We start from the raw sequence: 27941 nt of genomic DNA, 5'->3' as shown, positions 1-27941 counted from the left end.
TCATTCACTCAGTCATTCATTCATTCTTCTGTATGCCACTCAGTCCCAACACTTTCAACCCACAAATTACCATTTCCCATCCCCTTAATGTACTGTACTGTACCTCTACCTGTACCTGTACTGTACACATTGAATAACACACTTAGTCATCCTGATAGAAATAATAACAATATTTATTTACATTTTTACATTTTTTGGGGGGGGGTTAGCATAACTAGGATAAATCGGGATCTTCTTCTATCACCATGTCTACAATGGACGCTGCAGGTGATGGTGTGACAGACCTCGTGGTTTTTGTGACAAACATAGTTATGGGCAGTTGTTGGCACATTTTCTTTTTCTTGGCTAACATGGCTCTGTATGGTGCAAAGGTGTTGTCAAGGGAGGCCTTAAATTGTATAGAGCGAGTCATGTTGGGATCCCAAAGTTCCACCATGCGTTGTACATTTGCAGCAGCTCTGTTCAGTTCTGCAAGCCACTCAAGCGTTAGGCCAACATCTTCTTCTTCCTCAGCTTCTTCAGCTTCCTCTTCCTCATCTTCTTCACTCGCTGACCTGGTCAGCTCCTCCAGATCTCTTTCTGTCAGCGGTAGGCCATGCTCATCAAGCAAACCATTGACTTCCTCTGGTGCCATGTCAACGAAGCCTTCTCCACCCAGTGCCTGTGCCAGCTTCACAGAGTTCTGGACTGCAGCATCTTGAATTTCTTCGGGAGCAAATCCCCTGTAATCATGCACCACTTCTGGCCACAATTTCCTCCAGCAGGCATTCATTGTCTGTGACTTCATATCCATTAAGGCATTCTGAATGTTCTTCAGACAAGATGCAATTGTGTACTGACGCCAGTAGGCCTTCAATGTGAAGTTTTCATCAGCATCCATTGCTTTCACGATGCTTCCAAGAGAATTGCGCGTGTACAGTGCCTTAAATGCGCGGATAACACCTTGATCCATCGGCTGGATAAGCGATGTGGTGTTTGGTGGCAAGAATTCGACTTGCACCCCATCATGTTCATGTGCCAGGTCATCATGGCCTCCAGCATTGTCCATTAGGAGAAGCACTTTGAAATTGAGTCCTTTGGCAGCCAAATAATCCTTCACCTGTGGGATGAAGCACTGATGAAACCAGTCCCGCGTGAGGGGTTTTGTAATCCATGCTTTAGGATTATGCATCCAGTACACTGGCAATGCATTCTTATTTCTGTTCTTGAGGGCTCTTGGATTTCGTGACTTATAAATTAGCCCTGGCTTCATCAAAAAGCCTGCTGCATTCCCACACATGATCAAAGTCACTCTATCTTTCATTTATTTATTTATTTATTTATTTATTATTTGGATTTGTATGCCGCCCCTCTCCGAAGACTCGGGGCGGCTCACAACAAGTGAAAAGCAATCCAATACATAATCCAATTAATTAAAATATTGAAAAATTTAAAAAACCCCATATACTAAAATACATACACACAAGCATACCATATATAAATTCAACGTGCCCAGGGGGAGATGTTTAGTTTCCCCATGCCTGACGGCAAAGGTGGGTTTTGAGGAGTGTGCGGAAGGCAGGAAGAGTAGGGGCAGTTCTGATCTCCGGGGGGAGTTGGTTCCAGAGAGTCGGTGCCGCCACAGAGAAGGCTCTCCCCCTGGGGCCCGCCAACCGACATTGTTTAGTTGACGGGACCCGGAGGAGGCCCACTCTGTGGGACCTAATTGGTCACTGGGATTCGTGCGGCAGAAGGCGGTCTCAGAGATATTCTGGTCCGATGCCATGAAGGGCTTTAAAGGTCATAACCAACACTTAAAGCCAGGGGCTTTGGCTTGATCTTGCATCAAGAAAGTCCGTGAAGGCATCCTCTTCCAGAACAGGCCTGTTTCGTCCATGTTGAACACCTGTTCTGGAAGGTAGCCCCCTTCTGCAATTAGATCTTTAAACCTGCGCTGGACAAAGTTTTCGGCTGCACCTGTATCTGCTGAGGCAGCTTCTCCATGCAATGACACACTCTTCAGGCCATAGCGCCGTTGAAATTTCTCAAACCACCCTTTGCTTGCTGTGAATGTGGCTGGGGCTGAAGAAGCAGAAGATGTTGATGACTGGGGGTCTTCAGAGTCACCAGCACCTTCATCTACAGAGAATGACAGGAAAGGGAGAGAGAAGTGACTTGAATGAAAGCATACAGTCCTTCCATCCCTCCCTCCCTCCTTCCATCCCTCCCTCCTTCCATCCCTCCCTCCCTCCTTCCATCCCTCCCTCCCTCCTTCCTTCCATCCCTCCCTCCTTCCATCCCTCCCTCCCTCCTCTCCCTCCCTCCCTCCATCCCTCCCTCCTTCCATCCCTCCTTCCATCCCTCCCTCCTTCCATCCCTCCTTCCCTCCCTCCTTCCTTCCTTCCTTCCATCCCTCCCTCCTTCCATCCCTCCTTCCATCCCTCCCTCCCTCCTTCCTTCCATCCCTCCCTCCTTCCATCCCTCCCTCCCTCCTTCCCTCCCTCCCTCCTTCCTTAAAAAACACTTAAATACAGTAATGACAGAATAAAAAACCCCAGCCCTTACCTGCGTTTCCCTCATCTGCATCGCCTCCTTCTGTGTCTTCAAGACGGTTGTACAATTGCTGCGCCTTGGTTCGTATAGTGTTCGTATCCAAAGCAATGCTCTTTTTGCGGCAGTCTTGTACCCACACAGACAAAGCAGCTTCCATCTTCATAAGGCGTTTGTTTCTAGGCGTCACCATTCTTTTTGCAGCCTTGTTGAATGTTATCTGAGAAGTTTGCCTTATCTTCTTTTCGTCTTTCCGAATGTATCGCACAGTCGATTCGTTGATCCCATAATGCCGACCAACATCTACATTAGAACGTCCCGCTTTCAGCATGTCCAAAAGTTCAATTTTCTCCTTGATTGTCAGCATCTTCCTGCTCTTTTTAGCGTCGCCGCCTCCACTCCGCATGCAACGTTTAGGTGCCATCTTCCAAGAAGTCTTCACAAACAGCTCCAAGAAACAGATCCAAGAAACAGATCCAAGAAACAGCTCCGACAAACAGCTCCGACAAACAGCTCCGACAAACAGCTCCGACAAACAGCTCCAAAAGTTCCAAAAGTTTCAAAGCAAAGCACGCTGAGCAAACAACACTGATTGGCCGAGATTTCTGTCCATCAGCATTGTCGGGCAAAATGTTTGCAATGACAACGCTGATTGGCTGAAATTTTGCTGTATCACCATTGCCGGGCAAACTTATTGCAATGGCAAAGCTGATTGGCCGAGATTTCGGCCAACCAGCAATGGTAGATGTCAGTTTGGTGATGATGCGTGACGTCATCGGGCGGGAAAAACCGCACACGTATTTTAAATTTATTATTTTTTGAAAAATCGCGATATAGCGTTTCGCGAAGATCGAGATGGTATTATTTGTTGAAAAATCACGATATAGCGTTTCGCGAAGATCGAGATCGCGAAAATCGAGGGATCACTATATTATTAAATTTCTATACCACCCATCTCATCTAAATGATTCTGGATGGTTTACAGACAACATAATAAAATGATATAAAATATGACTAGAAGCATAATTAAAAACAAGATTATAAAATTATATTCTTATGTTAAAATCCAAAGTAAAATTAAAAGGATTTAGAATAATATATTGCATAGACTTTCAAAATCAATGGTTGAAGGCCTCTATAACAATAGCAAAATTCTTCACCATTAATTATTTAAGTATTTGCTAATACTATTTCCAATGCCATAATTAAATATTTTTTGAAATTAAATATTTTTGATAGAAATAGAAAATTAAGCTACATTCATTGACACTTAATAAGTCCACATTTAGTCAAAATTTGTATATACTCAAACCATATTTATAAACCATTACAATACCTTTATGACTTAATTAATGGGTTTTTTTCCAAATGTTTTTTCCCAATGAATGGAGAGAGAATGGAAAGAGGTGACACTTTTCAATATTATTTAAGTGCTGCTTTGCTAGTCAAAGATTCCATTCTTTTAAAAATATCAAGCTTCAAAAGTACTAGTTTAATCTTTTACAAATTACACTAGTATGCACAGTAGAAATGTGTTAAATGTATGGGTAATTTATTACATATAAATAGATATAAATTAACTATTAATATAAATACATTCTACTGCATCTACCCTCTTTCTCAGAGATATACCTGAATGCACTACAGACATGCAAATAATTGGGTATAGCGTCTTAAGCATCTACTTAAAATATGCATGCACTTAATATGCATGATTATCATAGAACAATACTCTACTGCAGGTGACACATGGAGTTGCCCTAGCTCAGCTCCAACATGCAAGTGTGTAACAGCCAGCTGATTTTTGGCTTGCATGGATGCTCTGGAAGGGCATTTTTGGCTTCCAGAGAGTCTCTGGGGGATGGGGGAGGGTGTTTTTACCCTCCCCTGGCTCCAGAGAAACCTTTGAAGCCTGGGGAGGGTGAAACATGAGCCTACTGGGCCCACCAAAAGTTGGAAAACAGGCCATTTCTGGCCTCCAGAGAGCCCCCTGAGGGGCGGAAGAAGCTGTTTTTGCCCTCCGCAGGCATTGAATTATGAGTGTGGGTACTCGTACACGAGCAATAGCACATGCCCACGCTCTTTTGGCACCCAAGGAAAAAAAAGATTTGCCATCACTGCTCTAGTGCCATGATGGCGAACCTATGGCACACGTGCCAATGGTGGCACACAGCGCCCTCTGCTGGCATGAAAGTTCAGCTCTGCTGTGCATGTATGCATGCCTGCCTCCAGCCAGCTGGTCTTTGGGTCTCTGCTGTGCGTGCAGGGGGTGTGTACATACACTTTGCATTTTGGGGGTTCAGCATGTGTACGCACATTCATGCGCACACGCGTGCACTTTGATCACTCCATCTGGAAAAGGTCACTGCTCTAGTGGATTCCACTTCCTGACCTAATTTCATTCTCTGCTTGCATTCCCCAATTGACAAAGAAATTTAATAGCTATATCTGAGAAAACAACTGTTCCCATATTATAACTGCCTCTTTCCTGAGGACAATTAGGGAATCTTTGATTCTGTATTAATAGTAGGTTAGCTGTATATGTGATGATTTCTATTGAGCAATATTATCCCATTGTCACATAGCTCTAAAGCACAGTGAAAATTAAGAAGTCCATCATTTATATATATATTTGATGGCTAGGTTGAAAGTTGGCTGAATGGATCAAATAACCAGTGAGTTTCTAAGCCTGAATAGACTGAAATCTGAATCTTCCAAGTTGCTATCCAGTACACTATGCTAACTGTACAACATTGGTTCACATGTAGCCTTCTATTATACATTCCTTCTATTATACTCTAGTTATATACGGAGAGGGGCGGCATGCAAATCTAATTAATAATAATAACAATAACAACAACAACAACAATAATAATAATAGAGATGAGCCAGAGGAAAAAGTGTTCACCATTTTGAATTTTGTTATTTAGATAAAAACTGACTTATTAGGAACCTAACAAATTGCTTAGACAGAAATATTGCTTGCCTCAGCTTACTTCAGATGAAATATTTTATGGCTATTCATAAAATCACAGTATGCTTTAAAGTCACGTTTAGAAAATCAAAATGTTTTCTTTTAATTATATTTCAAATTAGAAAAAAATATTGTATATGTCCTATTGATAAACAGACCTAGTACACAATTGAAAATGGGCTTCTTTCCAATCCAACCCAAATGTTCAAGGAATATGTATAGGGTGAGTATAATATAAGGAGCATGTAATAGGAGGCAGATATGTAACAATATCATTGGGCAAAATGGAAGGTATTGTGGTTTCTGAAAAGTTATAAACTGTTAATTGTTAATTCGTGTGTGGAGTGTTCTGTATAGCATATCAGAAAAGAGAAACAGAAAATAACATGTCCAAAAAAATATGTCTTGGCTTATCTACCATGATCTCCTTAAGAGAATGTAGGCAATAGAAAAAAGGTATCTGTCAGTTTTATGACAGGTGGCTGTGTTGCTTTCTTCACGTTGCATCTTTCTAAAAAGAAGTGGTGATCTTTCTTGAAGACATCTTTTTTTCTGGAAGACAACATCTTTCCCCCCACTAAAAATCGTGATTTGTATTTTTTATTTCAAAATCTAAGAACCATGTGCAACAGTCTAGACGTCCTTGGTTCTGAATATATAGGGAATACAGTGATCCCCCGATTATCGCGAGGGTTCCGTTCCAAGACCCCTCGCAATAATCGATATCTCGCGATGTAGCGGCACGGAAGTAAAAACACCATCTGCGCATGCGCCCCTTTTTCCATGGCCGCACATGCGCAGATGGTGGAGTTTGCGTGTGGGCGGCGGGGAAGACCCCTTCGGCCGCCCAACAGCTGATCTGCTCGGAAGCGCGGCAGCAGCGAGGAGCCGAAGATGGGGTTTCCCCGCCGCCCAGGCAAAGGGGAAACCCCAAGATCGCTTGCCGCTTGCCCGTTTGCCCGCCCGCCCGGCTGCTCGCTTGCCGCTCGCTTGCAGCGCTGCAGCAGCGAGGAGCCGAAGATGGGGTTTCCCCGTTGCCCAGGCAATGGGGAAACCCCATCTTCGGCTCCTCGCTGCTGCTGCGCTGCCGAGCAGATCAGCTGGTGGGCGGCCGAAGGAACCTTCCCTGGGTGCCGCCCGCCGCTCGAGAGCAAGAGGGGGAGAGATAGAGAAAGAGAGAGAAGGAAAGAAAGAGATGAGAGAGGGAGGAAGAGAGTGTGAGAGAGGAAGAAGCAAGATAGAGAGAGAGAGAAAGAAAGATGAGAAAGGAAGGGAGTGACGTCATCGGGTGGAAAAATCACGATATAGCGATTCGCAATGATCGGGATCGCGAAACTCGGGGGATCACTGTATTCTATTTACTTAAGAGTTGTCAATGTTCTATTAGTAAAAAAATAGCAAAAAAATTCCATCCTACCAACCTTGCAATACCTAAAGTTTATTGAGAAAAAATAATTTCAAGTTCTAATTTCTTTTCTGTTTTGAACCTAGTGTCCTATTGTTGTATCTCCCTAATCTAAACTTAACTTTACACATTCAACTAAAGCTATTATTTGCCTTCTATTAGATTATTTGAGACTCAAAAAATATTATTGCTCTATTACTTTTTCTTTCCAAGGTTCTCGCAAAGTAGCCTTTACTTTGTATTTTGGTACTTGAAGCACAACTCCAAATTTACCCTCTGGTTCAGGCAGTGTATCTCCCTCAGGAACACTGAGTGAGAATTTTTGCAAGATCCAGGCTATAAAGAGAAATAGCTCCATCTTGGCCAGGGTTTCTCCCAGGCAAACACGGATACCAGCCCCAAAGGGGAGGAAACTGGGTGAGGGAGAGTAGATCCGGTTCCCATCTTCATCCAGAAAACGATCTGTGAGGCAAGAGCACAAACATTTTCTAGAAAACATGGCAAACTCAATAATAAACAATAGGAGTAGTTGGCTAGACATTCCCAAATTTATAATTGAAAAGTATCCAAAATACTATATTATGTTATCACTCATGGTGGCAGCTTAGGGGAAAGAAATGTACAGTGGTACCTCTACCTAAGAACGCCTCTGGTTACAAACTTTTCTAGATAAGAACCGGGTGTTCAAGATTTTTTTGCCTCTTCTCAAGAACCATTTTCCACTTACAAACCCAAGCCTCCAAAACTGTAACCGGGAAAGGCAGGGAGAAGCCTCTGTGGGGCCTCTCTAGGAATCTCCTGGGAGGAAACAGGGCCGGAAAAGGTGGGGAAAAGCCTCCGTGGGGCCTCTTTAGGAATCTCCTGGGAGGAAACAGGGCCAGAAAGGGCATGGAGAAGCCTCCGTGGGGCCTCTCTAGGAATCTCCTGGGAGGAAACAAGGCCAGAAAAGGTGGGGAGAAGCCTCCATGGGGCCTCTTTAGGAATCTTCTGGGAAAAAACAGGGCCGGAAAAGGCGGGGAAAAGCCTCCATGAGGCCTCTTTAGGAATCTCCTGGGAGGAAACAGGGCTGGAAAGGGCATGGAGAAGCCTCCGCTGGGCCTCTCTAGGAATCTCCTGGGAGGAAACAGGGCCGGAGAAGGTGGGGAGAAGCCTCCATGTGGCCTCTCTAGGAATCTCCTGGGAGGAAACGGCTTCCACTCTCACTGTGGTTTCCCCAATTGCACACATTATTTGCTTTTACATTGATTCCTATGGGAAAAATTGCATTCTTCTTAAAAACTTTTCTACTTAAGGACCTGGTCACGGAACGAATTAAGTTCGTAAGTAGAGGTACCATTGTACTGGTATATATACTGTAGCAGTTGTAATTGTAGCAAGGAAGGGTCATATTGGAGGGAGAAAAATAATCTGATGAGCAAGAACTGAAGAGAAGTTCTTTGGTAGGCTATTGGGCTGAGCAATGTGGCAGTGGGTAGAAAGGTAATAGAAATTATATGTTAAAAAGCAACCCTTCCTGACAATATGACGAAAGAATTTTAATGGAAACTCCTACTCATCCTTATACACACAGAATAAGAATGGTGGTACACCCACCTGGGTTAAATTTCACTGGCTCATCCCACTCTTTCTCATCATGGTGAATGGACCACAGGTTGATTACAACTTCAGTTCCCTTGGGGATATTATATTCCCCAATGCTGCAGGGGGGAAAAAACCATTTTCTTTACTGAAAGTCTTCTTCCTCATCAACTCCCACTACTGGAAATGACCCTCCTCACCTTGTATCTTCCAGTGCCTCATGAGGGATAAGAAGTGGCGCAACTGGGCGAATACGCAGAACTTCACTAATGGTGGCCTCCAGGTAATTCAAATGCTGTCGATCGGCAAATACAGGATGTCTATTAAAGCCAACTTTCTGATCCAGTTCCTCTTGGATCTTCTGTTGTATCTGGCGAAATGAGGAAGGAATCAGGCAGGTTAGTTCATGACAGCTGTGGAGGAATTGCCTTGTGACCTAGAAAGTGGTTCAACAATGGGGAAGAGGTCAGCTGGAGTTTTTTTAATGATAATAGAAATCATAAAACTCTGGTAACAGAAAATACTATTCGATTCTAAAACATTGTTTTTAGTCAGGACCAAAGACAGTCCTGCTCAGCATGTTTAAAGGCAATATTTCCACATTGGACTATTTAATTAACTTTTAGACAGCGTGTCCCCTGAAATAAATCCAGAAACTTCAGGCAGTGCAAAATGGAGCAGATCAATGCTTTCCAAAAATGCTGTTTTATCAGTCTGAATTGCAGGAGCTCTGTTGGCTTTCTGTGATTTTAAGTATCAATTTTAAGGTCCTATTAATCCCATATAAAAAAGTCTTTTATAGTGGGAGACCAACATATCTCCGGGACCGCCTTCGGCCGCACGAATCCCAGTGACTAGTTAGGTCCCACAGAGTTGGCATTTTCCGGGTCCTGTTGACTAAACAATGTTGTTTGGCGGGACTGGGAAGAGCCTTCTCTATGGCGGCCCTGACCCTCTGGAACCAATTCCCCCCAGAGATCAGAATTGCCCCCACCCTCCTCACCTTTCGTAAACTCCTTAAAACCCACCTCTGTTGTCAGGTATGGGGGAACTGAGATATTCCCTTCCCCCTAGGCCTATACAATTTATGCATGGTATGTTTGTCTGTATGTTTGGTTTTTAAATTAGGGTCTTTTAAATTATTTTAAATGTTAGATTTGTTATATGTTGTTTTACTATTGTTGTTAGCCACCCCGAGTCTACGGAGAAGGGGCGGCATACAAATCAAATCAAATAAATAAACAAACAAACAAACAAATAAATATCTTATTGATAGTCTTACATGCATTTCTTTCCCCTCAAACTCAAATGCATGAGGAAATTGCTGTAGCTCTTCTATACCACCAGTGAAATCGTGATTTGATCATTGCAAGAGTTTCTTTTTTATTATTTAGGGTAGGGTTTAATATTAACTATATCTTAGTATCAACTCTGTTTTAGTCATTTGTAGGATTCCATTTAAATTGTGAAGTGTTTAGATTCATGTGTGATTGGATATTTTATAAAAATACGACTGAGCTCTGGTGGCGCAGTGGTTAGAATGCCACATTGCAGATAAACTCTGCCCACAACCTGAAGTTTAATCCTGAAAGGACTCAAGATTGATTCCGCTTTCCATCCTTCCGAGGTCAGTAAAATAAGGACCCAGTTTGTTGGAGGCAATATAAATCTACTTTGTAAACCATGCAGGGAGTATTATAAAGCACTATAGGGTGATATATAAGTCTAAGTGCTATTGCTATTGCTATAAAAATATGTCTAAATAAAATAAAGGAATTCCATTAATGACCTCTGCTAATGACAACGTGCAAATGTGGTGGAAAGAATCCATTTCTTTTAATTAAGGATCTCCGTTGAGGAACTCTCAGTGTAGATATCTGTTTCCTTTGTTCACATTACTTATAGTCAATACAATTCTTTCAGAGATCATAGGCAGGACAGAAGAAGTTGCTACCTCTGGGTAATGTAAGAGATAGAGCACAATCCATTTCAACACAGTTGTTGTAGTCTCCACACCAGCCCCAAAGATATCAGCCACTGTCATGAGTAGGTGGTCGTCTGTTAGTTCTTGTTCGCAAAATAGATGTTTATTGTTGTTCTCCATGTTCAGTTTGGCCCTCAGAAGTGCATCCATTAGATCATTAACAGAATCACTACTGAATGCTTCCTGGAAAGAGAAAATGAGAATTGATATCGTAATGTTGATGATTGAAGGACACCACCGGGAAGATTACTTAGTAGGTTTTTCTGCCATGCTACAGCATTTCCAATATGTACAGTGGTACCTCGGTTCTCGAATGCTTTGGCTGTCGTACATTTCGGATACCGACCAAAATTTTCAGCAAAAATTTCCTTCGGTATCCGAACAAAAATTCGGATACCGAACAGCCACAGAAAATTTTGTTCATTATCCGAAATGTTACCGCTGGGGGTGGCTGCAATCCCGGCAGCTTCGGGGGGCTGAGGAGCTCTATAAGCGCTCCAAGATGTAGGAAGGGTGGGAGCGGCTGCAATCCCGGCAGCTTCGGGGGGCTCCTTTCCTCAGTGCTTTGTCTTGTTACCTGTAGGCAGCTGCACCAACTTTCTCCTTCCCGCCGGCGGCAACGGCAGTAGCTTCCCTTCAAGGAGCAACAGCGCCAGGAACGTCACGTGATGAAGGGAAGCCGCCGGAGCCATCTCAGCAGTTGCCGCCGCTTCAGCAGCTTCCCTTCATTAAGTGACTTCCCGGCGCAGTTGCTCCTCGAAGGGAAGCCGCCGCCATTGCCACCGCCGGGAAGGAGAAAGTTGGTGCAGCTGCCTACAGGTAACAAGAGGAAGCACTGAGGAAAGGAGCCCCCCGAAGTTGCTGGGATTGAAGCCACCCCCACCCTTCCTGCAGCTTGGAGTGCTTATAGAGCTCCTCAGATTTTTTATCCCATAGGAAATAAAGAAAATAGATTTAATTGGTTCCCAGCGACTCAACGGGCTGGGAACCAATTAAATCCATTTCCATTATTTCCTATGGGATAAATTAATTCGGTACTCAACCAAATCGGTTCTCGACCACACTTCTGGAACGAATTGTGGTCAAGAACCGAGGTATCACTGTATTTCCATGTTGAATTATTATCACACTTCTCTTCAAGAAAACATACATAACACATTATTTGTGGGGCAAATCAATGGCTTCTCTTGTCTGGCGCCCCACCTCAGCCAGCATTGGCTTCTTCCCTTCTTTGTCCTGGAGAAACTCTTGAGCAGTATGGTGACTCAAGGGAAAGAAAAAAGATTTCAATACAACCCAACATTACGTCTACTTATTTGCATAATCCCACCAACTAGTTATATAAATGATTTAATTTTCTTAATCCCTGCCATTTAAAAAGCTAAAAAGCTCATAGTATATCAAAGTTGTCCAGTCAACGAAGCAGTGGAAGTGATGTGCCGGTGCCTGGAGGCTGTTGGGGCCTGGATGGGTGTCAACAAACTCAACTCAACCCAGACAAGACGGAGTGGCTGTGGGTCCTGCCTCCCAAGGACAATTCCATCTGTCCATCCATTACCCTGGGGGGAGAATCATTGACTCCCTCAGAGAGGGTTCGCAACTTGGGCGTCCTCCTTGATTTACAGCTCACATTAGAGAAACACCTTTCAGCTGTGGCGAGGGGGGCGTTCGCCCAGGTTCGCCTGGTGCACGACTTGCGACCCTATTTGGACCGGGAGTCACTACTCACAGTCACTCATGCCCTCATCACCTCAAGGCTCGACTACTGTAACGCTCTCTACATGGGGCTACCTTTGAAAAGTGTTCAGAAACTTCAGATCGTGCAGAATGCAGCTGCGAGAGCAATCATGGGCTTTCCCAAATATGCCCATGTTACTCCAACACTCGGCAGTCTGCATTGGTTGCCGATCAGTTTCCGGTCACAATTCAAAGTGTTGGTTATGACCTATAAAGCACTTAATGGCACCGGACCAGACTACCTCAGGGACCGCCTTCTGCTGCACGAATCCCAGTGACCAGTTAGGTCCCACAGAGTGGGTCTTCTCCAGGTCCCGTCAACCAAACAATGTCGCTTGGCGGGACCCAGAGGAAGAGCTTTCTCTGTGGCGGCCCCGACCCTCTGGAACCAACTCCCCCCAGAGATTAGAATTGCCCCCACTCTCCTTGCCTTTCGTAAGCTGCTTAAAACCCACCTCTGCCGCCAGGCATGGGGGAACTAAGATACACTTTCCCCCTAGGCCTTTACAATTTTATGTATGCTATGTTTGTATGTATGATTGGTTTTTATATAATGGGTTTTTAACTGTCTTTTAGTATTGGATTTTGTTGTACTGTTTTACTGCTGTTGTTAGCCGCCCCGAGTCTGCAGAGAGGGGCGGCATACAAATCCAATAAATAATAATAATAATAATAATAATAATAATAATAATAATAATAATAATTGTTTAAAAGATGAGATTGAAAAAGAGACCGAGGTCACAATTTATGCCATGAACATCATTTGTTTACATTTACAAAACAGCCAGTGTCTTAATTATCTAAAGAACATAGAGCTGATATTGAATGAAAGGTTAGAGCATAAATGTTTCAAATGAATAAATATTTAATATTTCTCTTTGGTATTACTAGCAGTGGTGGGTTGCTGCTAGTTTGGACCAGTTTTCATGTACCCGCATCAGTACTGGCAGAAATTTCCACCCATTCGCCAAACCGGCAGCGATGGCCAGTTGTCCTCATCCCCAAACCGGTTCTCTGGTTGCCGTGGCTGGCCAAGAACCTCTGTCCATGTGCAGAGGCTTCTGTGCATGCGCAGAGGCTCATTTGTGTGATGTGACAGGGCACACGCACGAGCAAAGCTTGTGTGTGTGCGCACAAAACACGTACTCCCATCGCAATGCGAACCAATAGGTAAGTGGAATTCACCCCTGATAACTTTGATGCTACTAATAAAATATCATTTTTGTGATCCACAATTATAAGAGATAGTATGATTAGCCTATAAATTTTTCTGAGAGTAGACACTTACTTTATGTTTCTCAAACTTCTGGTGTAAGAGCTCGTCCCTCATTTCAATACACTTCTTCAGCGAAGCCAAATCTTTGTTTGGGAAATACTGTGGTGGGTAGAGAAACATCCAGAATCACAATCTCTATCTTAATTGCAATATATATATATACATTGAAAAGAAAAAGTATCTGAAGAAAATTAATTCCAGGACATAGAAACATAGAAACATAGAAGACTGACAGCAGAAAAAGACCTCATAGTCCATCTAGTCTGCCCTTATACTATTTCCTGTATTTTATCTTACAATGGATATATGTTTATCCCAGGCATGTTTAAATTCAGTTACTGTGGATTTACCAACCACGTCTGCTGGAAGTTTGTTCCAAGGATCTACTATTCTTTCAGTAAAATAATATTTCCTCACGTTGCTTTTGATCTTTCCCCTAACTAACTTCAGATTGTGTCCCCTTGTTCTTGTGTTCACTTTCCTATTAAAAACACTTCCCTCCTAAACCTTATTTAACCCTTTAACATATTTAAATGTTTCGATCATGTCCCCCCTTTTCCTTCTGTTATTGTTATTGTTTTTTAGGTGCTGATTTATCCTCTCTTTGAGTAGAGTCTCCATCATTTTAACTATAACTGATGTCAAGCTAACTGGCCTGTAGTTACCAGCTTCTTCTCTACTGCCCTTCTTGTGGATAGGCACAACATTGGCCATTCTCCAATCCTCAGGAACATCTCCTGTTAACAGGGATTGGTTAAACAAATCAGTCATGGGGGTAGCAATGACAGATCTGAGTTCTTTAAGAAGTTCTTTAAGAGTTCTTTAAGAACTCTGGGGTGGATGCCATCTGGACCCATTACCTTATTTATCTTTAATCGTTCAAGTTCTTCTAAGACATCGGCTTCTAAGATCACTGGAGCTGAATCCGTACAGCTGGAAGCTTTCATTTATGTTATTTATGTGATTTATGTCAGATAAATCTGACATTCCCGAACTTTTCACCCTTTAGAGCATTGTTTCCCAACCTTGACCACTTGAAGATATTTGGACTTCAACTCTGAGAGTTAAAGTCCAGATATATTCAAGTGGACAAGGTTGGGCAACACTGCCTTAGAAGTTGGATGTAAGTAACAAAACTCTCTTTGCTATCTTTGAAACTTTGGCTTCAGGGAAAAATAAAATTTGTTTCTCTTCCTCAAATCTCTCACCTGAAGCCACGAGAAGATATCCACCATGCTCTGCTTAGCCACAGTGTCCACAATGCCTTGGCTATATTGAAGCATGGACTCAAACTCGGGATCTCCAGGCTGGTAGGATGAATTAAAACAAAGGGAGCACACTACGTTTGTAACAGCACGTGTTAGTTCAGGAGCCATGTCCAAAGATGTATTCTCTGTAGCACTCAAAGTTGCACACAGATAAGTTGCTTGTTGAGAGACTAGAAGTAAAGCACAAGAGAGCAAATTTATGCATAGAAACATAGAAGACCTCATGGTCCATCTAGTCTGCCCTTATACTATTTTCTGTATTTTATCTTAGGATGGATATATGTTTATCCCAGGCATGTTTAAATTCAGTTACTGTGGATTTATCAACCACGTCTGCTGGAAGTTTGTTCCAAGCATCTACTACTCTTTCAGTAAAATAATATTTTCTCATGTTGCTTTTGATCTTTCCCCCAACTAACCTCAGATTGTGTCCCCTTGTTCTTGTGTTCACTTTCCTATTAAAAACACTTCCCTCCTGGACCTTATTTAACCCTTTGACATATGTAAATGTTTCGATCATGTCCCCCTTTTTCCTTCTGTCCTCCAGACTATACAGATTGAGTTCATTAAGTCTTTCCTGATACGTTTTATGCTTAAGACCTTCCACCATCCTTGTAGCCCGTCTTTGGACCCGTTCAATTTTATCAATATCTTTTTGTAGGTGAGGTCTCCAGAACTGAACACAGTATTCCAAATGTAGTCTCACCAGTGCTCTATACAACAGCGGGATCACAATCTCCCTCTTCCTGCTTGTTATACCTCTAGCTATGCAAGAAGAAAGACTTCTTTTAGAAACAGGAAGAACAGAATTAGGGAGAAAGAAATATTTTAACCAGGATATATATCTGTAGATAGGTTCCCCCCCCCCAAACAACACAGCGATCATCCAGGAAATATCTTCCACTGTGGACAAATCAGGCACTTCCGGACTTAATGCCCCAGATATAATAAAGATAAGGCTATGTTTACATGACATAGTGAACAACAAATGAACCAACCATACTGCATGTGTAATTTTTTTCTCTTTTTTACTGTCCTTTAATCCCTTTTGTTTCAGGATGGATTTGGGACAACTGAGTGAAGCTGAATATTTACATGGCCCTATGCCTTTCCTGATGCCTATGCAGAGTTCTCTTTGGACATCTGCCACTGCCTAGGATTGAACTCTCAACCTTCCAAGTGAGAGTCGAGTGTCTTCACTTCCAGGCCACTGTGTTGCTCTAATTTTATGTGACATACGAACTCCCAAAATTGAATTAAATAAAAAATTATTAAGTTACAAAAAGTAAATGTGCCATGTAAATGTAGTCTAGATCAGTGTTTCCCAACCTTGGCAACTTGAAGATATTTGGACTTCAACTCCCAGAATTCCCCAGCTAGTGAATGCTGGCTGTGGAATTCTGGGAGTTGAAGTCTAGATATCTTCAAGTTGCCAAGGTTGGGAAACACTGGTCTAGAACATCTGATGGACATTAAGTTCTATTGAACTATATTCTGCCTACACAATATAGCAAGTCATAATTCTTACCTAAAATAAGTAAAAGTTTGGATTAAAACTATGATATCCCTTCTACTCAAAAACAATTGTTATCCCAGAATAAACCAGCTGCCTATGTTATAGGCAGTTTTAAACTAAATATAGTTACTTTCTTTGTCTGTGTTTCAAATTATTAGATTATTATTGGTTAGATTTTTTCAGATGGCTATAAATTTATATAAGTAAACATTTGTTAGATGTTTGTTAAACATTTGTTATAATATTTAGTTTTTCCAGGTTTTTAAAAATCTACCTATTTTTTACATTTAAATATCTTATCCTGGTTGCGTAACATATTCTTATGCATCTTAGGTTATTCTTCATGTAAACAATATAAATAAATAGTCTTTAAGGTACATGGATGGGAACATTGCCTTTAAAACAAAACACTCAATAGGCAACAAAGCTGAGCCTGTATCATACACTTAAATCAGAGGTGTACAAAGGATAATTTTTTTAAAAAGTCAAGATAGTGACCATAATTCCATAATTGACTTTTTTTATCTAACCTGCAGGTGTTCTTGATTAGATAATATGTTCCTTCACCCAAGAAGAGAAGGTTCAACTAATCTTCATTTAAAAATACATTGCTAGTATTTCTCTTCCTGGTTTGGAGCTCGTTCACTACTATTTGTGGGCAACTCACTGGTTTTCTCCAGAGCCTGAGATCCTTCACCAAACAGAGAAAGTGCAGAATGTACCATCTTGCGCTGAAATTTCCACATTGGACTATAGGTAGCAAAGGCAATGTCTTTTCCATTCCGGGTCAACAAGTCTGTAGTAACCTAGGAGGAAGCAGAGGAAGAGGAAAAATAACTGAGTTTTCATCAGAACACCCTATAATGCATTCAGTGAGATTATCATTTGGTTGACATTTGGACGGAAGAAAAACACACACATATAATATACCACATCCCCAATGATATCATTATTGCCTTGGATGATTACTTGTGCATCTAATTAATTCACTGGCAATGGTCTTAAAACACATTTATGGAAAGCAATAGTTAGGGAGTTTTTTGCTCAGGTAAGAGAGGATGGGCTACAGGAGGATGAATGCCAAAAACAATGGTACCTCATCTTACGAACGCCTCTTCTAACGAACTTTTCAAGATACGAACCCGGTGTTTAAGATTTTTTTGCCTCTTCTTCCGAACTATTTTCACCTTACGAACCCAACCAGCCGCTGCTGGGATGAAGGGGTTTCTTTTTTTCCCCCTTTTTTGAAGAAAGAAAAGGGAGGGGCTGCTTGGAGTAGGAAACATTTTGCAGAGAACAACGTGCTTGCAAAGGAACTGAAAGGGTGTCTTTTTAAGAAAGAAAAGGGAGGAGGGAGGGGCAGCTTGGGGGAGGAAAAATGTTGCAGAGAACAACGTGCTTGCAAAGGAACTGAAAGGGTGTCTTTTGAAGAAAGAAAAGGGAGGGGCGCCCCCCTTGCCTTTCTTCCTTCCCACTCACCCTTTAGCCTAGCCTTGCTTCTTCCACCCGCCCCCTTTAGCTGCTCCTCCCTGCCCTCTGTTCGCCTCCCTTCTAAAGTTTGGGATTTTCCTGAGCATTATTTGCTTTTACATTGATTCCTATGAGAAATATTGTTTCATCTTACGAACTTTTCACCTTACGAACCTCCTCCTGGAACCAATTAAGTTCGTATGATGAGGTACCACTGTATAAAGAATACAGATAAATACTTCCCCACCTCATTTGCAATACTGGAACCTGGTTTCACTGAATAAAGCTGAATAGAGCAGTGTTTCCCAACCATGGCAACTTGAAATTTGGAGTTCAACTCCCGAATGCTGGCTGGGGAATTCTGGGAGTTGAAGTCCAGATATCTCCAAGTTGCCAAGGTTGGGAAACACTGGAAGAGAGAATGATCAAAGGCTACTTTGGAGTTAGTGGTTAAGACATGAGACTAGAAATCAGAAGATTATGAGTTCTAGTTCCACCATCAATTTCCAGAAAGCCAGTTGGGTGATCTTGGGCTTGTCATTCTCTCTCAGCCCTAGGAAGCAGACTATGTCAAAGCACTTCCAAAATTTGGCTAGGAAATCTGCCAGGATAGTCCGGGCAGTCACAAGGAATCAACATTGGACTGGAAGGGACAAAAAAAACAGTGGGGGAAGGGTTTCTCAAGATACACAGAATGAAGCACTTCTTCACATTTGTAGCATATTACAGGATTTTGTTCCCTTTGTTGATATGATGATAACTGAAGTAGACCCAGAGGCAGGGTTCAAGCAATCGGTACTTTTATTCAGCTCAGAGAACAAGTGACAGCTCAGCAAGGCAAAGTGACAATTCAGCGGGTACCGACTGGCTCTGCCTGGAGAAACCGCTCCTTTTATACATTTGCGGTTCCCGCCAAAGCTAGAGCCGGCCGCGTCTGAGCCAATCAGGAGCGACTTCCTGCTTCGGCTCAGACAGCGCTGAAAAGAGGAACAACTATTTACAGGAATTACAAGGTAGCCATTTCAGGATACAACACCCCTCCCCTCATAGTTGGACACATCCATCATGAAAGCCATGTGACAAAGTCGTCCAATCGGTGGGGCCTCCGTGAAGCTCGCTCTGACCTGCGCAGTTCAATTTCTCCTTCGACACCAACTGTAGAGGATGGCTCGCCGCTGTTCTCCCGGCGCGGCAGACTTGGCCTGGCGGGCCCAACGAAGGCTTCGGAGGATGAGGATGGCTCGGCATCGCTGGATGGTTCCCCCTGGCCCGATAAGTCTCTCTGCATGTTTCTTAACTCGGGCAATGTGCTAAAGTCTGTTGGAGGGGGAGAGTCCATGTCAGCGGTTTGTGGCAATTGATTTTCTGGTCGCTTCCGAATGTGGTCTATGTGTCGTTTCCACAAACGACCATCCTCTAGTTTTACAATATAAGTCTTTGGTGCATTTTGCTTAACAACAACTCCTTTCATCCAGTTTACATTTCCATCAAAACTTTTTACATATACATTTTGTCCCAAATACATTTCTCTTTCAGGTTTTACACACATTTGGTTATTATTGACACAGAACCTTGGGTTTAACCTGTCTAGTGGTGACCTCAATTTCCTTCCCATCAATAACTCTGCAGGGCTTACATGTGTGTGCGAGTTAGGGGTAATGTGTTGGGTGAGTAAGAATTGGTCCAAGTTTTGTTGCACATCCCCAGGGCCTGACCTGCGCAATGCCTCCTTTGCCACACGAACGTAACGTTCTGCCAATCCATTAGCCCAGGGCGAATAAGGCGAGATGAGGGCATGCCTGACCCCTAGGCCATCTAGGAACAATTCGAATTGCCTGGCTGTTAGCTGTGGCCCATTGTCAGACACTAAGATATCTGGGCAACCATGGGATGCAAACAGTCTGCTCAATACCTTGATGGTGGCACTTGTGGTTATGTTGTTCATTGCTATTATTTCCACCCATTTGGAGAAGGCATCAACCACTATTAAAAAATACTGGGACCCCACTGGGCCAGCAAAATCAATGTGGATTCTAGACCAAGGACCAGCAGGCTGCTCCCACTCAGCCGGAGTTGTTTTGGGGGGATTAGGCCGTGACTCTTGGCATGGTTCACACTTCGAAACCCAGCTCTCAATATCAGCATCCAGCCCTGGCCACCATAAATGCCCCCTTGCCAGGCTCTTCATCCTGACAATCCCAGGATGACCCACATGTAACATTTTGAGTACCTTTTCCCTTAGGCTTCTGGGGATGATCACTCTATCCCCCCACAGCAGGCAACCCTTTACATAAGATAACTCAAGTCTTTTGTTTTTAAAATCACACAATTCAGGTTTCACAACATCATTTTGCCATCCCTTTAGAACACAATTCACCACTTGTTTAAGGATTTGATCTTGCTGCGTGTGTGCAGCTACCTCTTTGGCCGTGGTTAGTGGGTTATCCTCGAGTTCTATCATTAACACATCTGTGGAAGGAACAGGGTCTTCCACTAAGTCTGTTATGGGGCACCTGCTGAGGCCATCTGCGTGATTGATTTCCTTCCCCCCCTTGTGGGTGAGCTCATACTGGTACCCTGAGAGGAAAAGAGCCCATCTGATTAGTCTTGGAGACATAAACGGTGGAGTGGGCTTGTTGGGGGCTAGCAGACCTAGTAGGGGCTTGTGGTCAGTAACTAGTTCAAAGCTTCTTCCAAAAATATAATTGTGAAACTTCTTTACCCCTGCCACTAAAGCTAGAGCCTCCTTGTCTAACTGACTATAATTCCTCTCTGTGCTGGTCATGGTTCTTGAGAAAAATGCTATTGGGGCCTCTGTCTTATTAGGTAGAACGTGAGCTAGGACTCCTCCTATGCCGTACGGCGAAGCGTCGCACGTGAGCCTAATGGGTAGTGAAGCACTATATTGGACTACTACACTTTTAGAACTTAATAAATTCTTTATTTGAGAAAAAGCTTCACGTTCAGTTCCCCCCCATGTCCAGCGGGCTTCCTTCTGGAGTAAGCGATGGAGAGGCTCTGCTACCGTTGCCTTCTGCTTTAAAAAAACGGAATAAAAATTAAGGAGGCCTAAAAATGCCTGCAGCTCATTCTTATCTCGTGGTTCTGGGGCTTCTCTAATTGCTCTCAGCTTCTCTGTTGTGGGGTGGATACCTTCTTTATCTATTTTATAACCTAGGAATTCTATACTGTTGGTTCCCCAGACACATTTATCAGGCTTGATTCTTAAACCTTTGTCCTGTAACCTCTTAAGTACTTCCCTTATTCTTTTGTTTACTTGTTCCTGGTTTTCCCCTGCAATTAAGATGTCATCAAAGTATGGGATGGCCCCATTTACCCCTGACAATAGGCGTTCCATAATGCTCTGGAATATTCCTGGGGCTATGCTTACCCCAAACTGTAACCTCGTGCATTTGAAAGCCCCCCTGTGCGTTACAATTGTTTGTGCGTTTGCTGTTTGTTCATCGACCGGAAGTTGCTGGTAAGCTTGCGCCAGGTCGATCTTTGCGAACCTTTTCCCCTCCCCCAGGGAGTGTAGAAGTTGTTGTACAACCGGGATGGGGTAGGGGTGGTGTTGGAGTGCCTTATTCAGGGTCGATTTGTAATCAGCGCAAACTCTTAAAGACCCATCTGGCTTCAGAGGTGTAACTATGGGAGTTTCCCATGGCCCCTGTTCCACAGGGACCAAAATACCTTGGCTAATGAGTTTATCCAGCTGTATGTCTAGTTTAGGGAGAAGCGGAAGGGGGACCCTGCGAGGTTTTAGTCTGACCGGTGGGACCTTGGGGTCAATAGAGAATGATATAGGGGGCCCCTTATACAATCCCAAGGTGGGGCTGAACACCTCAGGGAACTCTTTCACAAAGTTAGGCATATTATCACAGTTTACATTACACACACCCGAAATTTCGATCCCCAACGGTTCCATCCACGCTAAACCCAGAAGAGAGTGCTTGGCCCCCGTTACAATAAGCATGGGAAGGGTACATTTAACGTTCTTGAATGCAATAGGTACATTTGCTGTTCCCAGGACCGAGATTACCCCCCCTTGAAAGTCTCTGATCACCAAAGAGGTTTGATTTAAATCAGCCTTAGACACATTAGGCATATACAGTTTAAACTTCTCCCAAGGCATGATGGTATATCTAGAACCCGTATCCAGCTCCATTGAGCAAGGCTGGTTATTTAGTAACAGTGAGATAACAATTTTAGCCCCCTTTTTGGTTGCCGTGTTATTCACGGAAAATTGAGAGTTACCTCTATAGTAGTCGCGGTTAGCGGTTGAGTAGTTCCTTTGACCCGAGTTGTGGAACGGTCTCCTTTCTCGCGATTGGGGGGTCTGGTTTTGTGGTCGCTGGTATTGCGGTGTGGCAAATGTTTCTTCTGGTGCTGTTGCTCTGCATGCGATGGCGATGTGGCCTCGACGGTTGCAGCGGTGGCATGTAGCGTCTCGGAAAGGGCATCGATGGCGCTGGTGGTTTCCCCGGCAGCCCGCGCAGGGGGCTGGGTGAGTAGCTCTATGGTGTCTCGGCTGGTCTTGTACCAGGAGGCAGTTGTCCCCGCTGTGAGCTGGTTGGCTGAGGTCGTCTGTTTCCACGGCGCGGGGAGACGCGGAGTCAATCTTTGCAATGAGTTCTCGCCTTCCGTGCTCTTTCAATTCCCTAGCTGCTGCGTCGGCTGCTTCTGCGGTTTGCGCTAGTTTAATCACGGTCTGTAGAGTCGGCTCTTCTTCGGTGAGGAGTTTATTTCTCACTGTGGCGCTTTTCATGCCGAAAACCAGGGCGTCGGTGAGGCGAGCTTCCGGGTCTTTAAACTTGCATTGAGCAAGTACCGTTCGAAGTCGCGTTGTAAACTGGTTGATTGACTCGGTTTCCTTCTGAGCCATCATGTGGAATTGATGCCGAAAAACCATGGCTGGTTTGGTCGGTTTGAAATGGCTCGCTAGCTTTTCCTGTAGGACGTCCCACGCTACGGTTCTTGCTTGCTGCGGTTCGGTGAGAGTCTGGGCCAGTCCACGGATTTCTGGGCCGCAGTAATTAAGGAAAATAGCCCGTCTGCGATCGGCTTCGGCGTCCTGTATTCCCGCCGCCTCGAGGAAAATCTCGAAGGTGGCCATGTATTCGTCCCAGGTCGTTTTCTCGGGATCGAAGAGTTCCGGAGCCTGGCCGATCTGGACTTTGTTCATGTTGCACGCGATGTTTCTTCCGTCCGTTCGTCGCCAGTGAAGTAGACCCAGAGGCAGGGTTCAAGCAATCGGTACTTTTATTCAGCTCAGAGAACAAGTGACAGCTCAGCAAGGCAAAGTGACAATTCAGCGAGTACCGACTGGCTCTGCCTGGAGAAACCGCTCCTTTTATACATTTGCGGTTCCCGCCAAAGCTAGAGCCGGACGCGTCTGAGCCAATCAGGAGCGACTTCCTGCTTCGGCTCAGACAGCGCTGAAAAGAGGAACAACTATTTACAGGAATTACAAGGTAGCCATTTCAGGATACAACAATAACTATAAAATAAGATGGATTTAAAATACAGAGAAATAATGAAAGTTATTTCAATGTGCTATTTCCAAGATAAGAGCAAAGGATAATGATGATAATAATAATAATAATAATAACAACAATAAAAATAATAATGTAAAGAAACAGATGAAACAATCGATCACATACTCAGCTGCTGCAAAAAGATTGCACAGACTGACTACAAGCATAGACATGATGCTGTGGCACAAATGATCCACTGGAACTTGTGCCGGAACTACCATTTACCAGTGGCAAAGAACTGGTGGGATCATAAGCCCGAAAAAGTGGTCGAAAATGAGCAAGCAAAACTACTGTGACTTCTGACTTCAGACTGACCGAATTCTGAAGCATAACACACCAGACATTGTGATCGTGGAGAAAAAGAAAGTATGGATCATCGACATCGCAATCCCAGGAGACAGCAGAATTGAGGAGAAGCAGCTAGAGAAATTAGTGAAATACGGAGATCTAAAAATCAAGCTACAACGACTCTGGCATAAGCCTGTGAAAGTGGTCCCAGTGGTACTTGGCACGCTGGGCGCAGTACCAAAGGATCTCAGCGGACATTTGAAAACCATCGGAATTGACAAAATCTCCATCTGTCAATTACAAAAGGCCGCTTTACTGGGATCGGCAAACATAATTCGCCGCTACATCACGCAGTCCTAGGTGCTTGGGAAGCACCCGACTGGGGATGAAATACAAAATCCAGCATAGTGATCTCGTTTGCTGTGTTGTACTGACATAATAATAATAATAATAATAATAATAATAATAATAATAATAATAATAATAATAATCATAATCATAATCATAATAATCATAATAATCATAATAATCATAATAATCATAATAATCATAATAATCATAATAATCATAATAATCATAATCATAATCATAATCATAATCATAATCATAATCATACTCGGGGCGGCTCACAACAACAAATAGATCGAATGTGATAGAATGTGAATGTGAATAGAATGGGATAGAATGTGAATTGAAAAGTCTGATGCTTCTGTTCTTAACTTTGTGGGGATTATGGAAAAACATATAATCTCTGCAGTCCAAATGTATAAACTCAGGCACAAATATATTATCCCCATGAGACCTAGAGCTAGCATAGAAGCAATAAGAGCAACATTTTTCCTGCTGGAATTTGAACTACAGCGTGCTGTACACCATTATGAACTTTTGGTGAAATGTCAAGATGTTAACAAATAAACATAAAAGAATAAAACCATTTTCAATATGAACTATTTTGAACTGAGGCTTACCTGTGATTGGTTTTCTGAATAGGATGATCTCAGCAAGGAAAAATATTGGGTTTAATTTTTTAGAGAGAGCAGGTAAGCATTTCAGACTATAGGTGTCTACGCTACTTTTTCCATAAATATCTCTAAATTGAGGATGGAGGACATTCATATTCAAGTGATGCGTTTGAATGGCTCATAAAATGAATTTGAAATCACATCTCTGAAAGACCAATATGTCTTAATAACTGTATACACATTCTAGTGTTGTTATAATTTCTGGGGGGGGGTTTCAGAATTCATTTCTTGAAATAAATCATGCAGTCATGTAATATATTTTATGGAAACCATTACTTAAAATATTCTAAAGTGATACAAGTCAACAGCAAAGAGACCAAAGAATACTTTCAAAAAATAAGCTCATAATCATAGTTCCCTCTAAGCTGAGCAGTGAGCAATCGCTCACTTAAAAATCATCATCAACTCAGAGTTTTCCAAACCTGCCCCGAAGCCGAGAGGGAAAGAGTGAGAGGGAAGGAGAAAGAGAGGAAGAGAGAGAAACAGATAGAAAAAAGAGAGGAAGGAAAAGAGAAAGAAAAAGAATGGGAGTAAGGAAGAGAGAAAGAAAATCAAAATCTAGTTTGAAACTAGCTCAACTATTTAAGTGGCATTTTGATATTGATAGAGTTGCCCTATTATGAGCTCACTGTTATAGACACACAGTATTTATTTATTTATTTATTTATTTATTTATTTATTTATTATTTCTGTGCCGCCCAGTCCCGAAGGGACTGCCGCTCAGACACTATACTTTTCCGCCCACCCCAAAAAAAAATTAGAGGGAACACTGCTCATAATAAAATGATACTTGCATTAATTTGTTAGTTTGTTGTTCCCAGTGCATTTTGGGAGTTTCATCAGCTGAATATTCCTTTCTAAAGTTTCTTAATAAATTATCTGTACAAACTTATCTACGAAATTTAAATCAACTGAAATTTGTTTATTTGCAACTGTAACTCAAGATGGCAACCATACCTAATACTGTACTGTACTTCTTTTGTTAAGTGTCCTCACAGACAGAGGACTTAAAATCTTCCTCCTCCTTTCTTCTCCCCACAACAACAACCCTGAGAAATGGATTGATTTGAGAGAGACTAATGGACTCAAACTCTTGGCCAGCTTTCATGCTTAAGGCAGGACCATAACCCACAAATGATGTATTTGTTTCAGGTTTTACCAGGTACCCTCCCTGGGGCAAAACTGAGAGAATGGGATAGTAAATTAAACTTTTGGATTGAAGGAAACAAAAGGCCTAGAATAAGAAAAAAATGGCAGTTTGCCCAAGAGAAAGAGGGGTGGGGGAGCCCATGCTTGGTACTATATAGAGAAGCATTTCAAATAGAAAGATTAATGGAATTACAGTTATGGGGGGGAAAGAAGTGGGTAAATTTAGAAAAGGAAATTAACAATATAAATAATAAAGAGCTATTATTTAAAAATTGGAGTAGAATAGAAATCAGTAATTTAATCGACCCTCTGAAAGCATGTTTAGAAATATGGTCTAAATGGCAGAGAAAATGTGGAACTAGGAATTCCAAGCTATCAACGTTACACGTATTGAACACAGGTGATGATGTTAATTTAAGCAGAATTATTAAAGTATTAAATAGCAAAGGGATAATGAGAATTGAACAATTATACGAGAAGGATGGAAGAGTTAGCAGAACTCAATTGGAATGGTGGCTTGGTCAACAGAAATGGCTGCAGATTAATGCAATAAGCAAATATTTAAATAAAAGTGAGAATAAAGAAGCTTTCTTACGAGAAGAAAATTGTTTAGAAAAAATAATAAAAGAAAAGATTAATGAGATAAAAGCCCAAGCCGGTAATATATATAGAATGTTATTGCAGGTGGAAGAGGAAGTAATAAAAAGTTTGACAAGATGTTGGCAAAATGATTTACAAATAGATGAAAGTGAAATGAAAGAAATAGTAGAAAATATATATAAGATTAAAAATACAAGAGTTAAAGAGATGAGAAGGAAAATTTTACATAAATGGTACTATACACCGGCTCAACTTGCACACTTCCAGGGGAAAGAGAAGGGTAATTGTTGGCATGGCTGCCAAAAAAAGGGAATTTTTACGCATATGTTCTGGGAGTGTGCAGAAATTCAGATATTCTGGAATGAAGTACAGAATGAAATTAACAAAATGTTAAATATTAACTGGATAATTACAAAAGAAATAGCGATTTTAATTAAACAAAGAAAATTAGGAGAATTCAAGGAAATAAAATCTGCAGCATTGGAAAGTGCTCAAGCAGTAGTGGTATTGGGTTGGAAAGACTCCACGAAATGGACAATACAGAATTGGTACTGGTACAGGGTGGACCATATACATTTTGAAATTATGGAAATAAGATTAAACAACTTTGATGAAAACAAACTGGAGAAGCTGATGGTACGATGGAATAAGGTGAAGGATTATATGTTGAGTAGAATCTGTGATGTAAATGTGAAAAATAAACTGCAATCACTCTTTTAGTAATATCCAATGCAAGATAGAGCCAAGGAAATACAGATAAACAAAATTAAAAATCTTTGAATACCCTTGTATGGGTGGTGGTGGTGAAGGGGGGTGTTTTGTCTGTTAGGTGATGGGCACACGCACTGTGCACTGTTATATTTTTGTTTTATGTAATCATTTTATAAAATCAATAAAAAAATTCATAAACAAAAAACAAACACCCCCCCCCCCCCACAGTCTCCTGTTTTCTAGGCCTTGGCATTGATTGAAGGTGTATCAAGAGCCAGAAACTAACTCGTAGCCAAGATTAGATATGAATGTGGATAGTTTGCTTACCATTCGAGGTCTGCCAGCAAAGATCTTCCCTTTCTTAAGTAGCACTTCCTTGGCATGAAGGTAATCGTTGATCACTACTGTATAATGGGAACCCATGTATAGGGAGAAGACGCTACCGTACTTTTGCTGCAGACTGGAAAGTAAGAGATGGGGCTGCTTGGAGCCCCCTAAATGCAAAAGGCTGCCAATAATTGGCAGGGAAGGAAGGCTCCTGGGATACTTGAGTTTGGAGTCCCGCTTCCTTCTTGCTACTCTCCAGAAGGAAAGGACACCCAGCATCAGGGACAAGACAACCAAGAGAATCATCATTGCCCCTCAGTTGCCGGGAGAATTGGCCTGCCGTCCGAAAATAAAGAAGCCAAGTGAAGGAGTCTCTCTTCATTAGCCTACATGCGGACTTTTATAAGGGGTCGTAGCGACATCATCTTGCCTTGATGCTGGTTAATCTTTAGCAGATAATATAATCTGTAGCTATTAGCCTTGCTTCTTGCCAAGAAATCAAGAGCAAGCTGCAGCTCATCTGAACTGACCTGAACTAAATAAATAAAAAAAATGTGTGTCCTTGCAAGA

At 42.4% G+C, this 27941-nt stretch overlaps 2 protein-coding genes across 3 annotated transcripts; both read right to left on the bottom strand.

Annotated features, from left to right (window-relative positions):
- Window positions 1-155: 155 nt before the first annotated feature.
- Window positions 156-3787, bottom strand: LOC139167814 (tigger transposable element-derived protein 1-like). Of its 2 annotated transcripts, none has more exons than XM_070752780.1 (2): window positions 2545-3787; window positions 156-2118 (listed from the first exon to the last, which is right to left on the bottom strand). In XM_070752780.1, exon 2 carries the CDS (start codon window positions 1301-1303, stop codon window positions 215-217), a length of 1089 nt encoding a protein of 362 aa, XP_070608881.1. In that variant the 5' UTR covers window positions 1304-2118; window positions 2545-3787; the 3' UTR covers window positions 156-214. The 2 variants fall into 2 exon arrangements, with proteins under 2 accessions (XP_070608881.1, XP_070608882.1); XM_070752781.1 differs by having other exon boundaries at window positions 2545-3690.
- Window positions 3788-6925: 3138 nt separating this feature from the next.
- On the bottom strand, window positions 6926-27733 carry CYP17A1 (cytochrome P450 family 17 subfamily A member 1). The gene is made up of 8 exons (XM_070754014.1): window positions 27372-27733; window positions 16935-17073; window positions 14692-14921; window positions 13496-13582; window positions 10441-10653; window positions 8687-8856; window positions 8502-8605; window positions 6926-7370 (listed from the first exon to the last, which is right to left on the bottom strand). The coding sequence occupies exons 1-8, from the start codon at window positions 27678-27680 to the stop codon at window positions 7093-7095; spliced, it is 1530 nt and encodes a 509-aa protein (XP_070610115.1). The 5' UTR covers window positions 27681-27733; the 3' UTR covers window positions 6926-7092.
- Window positions 27734-27941: the final 208 nt, after the last annotated feature.

The sequence above is a fragment of the Erythrolamprus reginae genome, chromosome 5, assembly GCF_031021105.1.
Source record: "Erythrolamprus reginae isolate rEryReg1 chromosome 5, rEryReg1.hap1, whole genome shotgun sequence".
NCBI classification, from domain to species: Eukaryota; Metazoa; Chordata; class Lepidosauria; order Squamata; family Dipsadidae; genus Erythrolamprus; species Erythrolamprus reginae.
Note: the sequence above shows the minus strand (reverse complement) of the source record. Positions and strands in the feature narration are given on the sequence as shown.

Bases quoted from the DNA above. Each gene is read 5' to 3' on its own strand.
- LOC139167814 (XM_070752780.1), bottom strand. From the start codon at position 1,303: ATGAAAGATAGAGTGACTTTGATCATGTGTGGGAATGCAGCAGGCTTT.
- CYP17A1 (XM_070754014.1), bottom strand. From the start codon at position 27,680: ATGATGATTCTCTTGGTTGTCTTGTCCCTGATGCTGGGTGTCCTTTCC. The intron at 13,583-14,691 runs GTGAGAGATTTG...TACCCACCACAG, and splicing joins ATATCTTCTCGTGGCTTCAG to TATTTCCCAAACAAAGATTT. The intron at 8,606-8,686 runs GTGAGGAGGGTC...TCCCCCCTGCAG, and splicing joins GAGGCACTGGAAGATACAAG to CATTGGGGAATATAATATCC.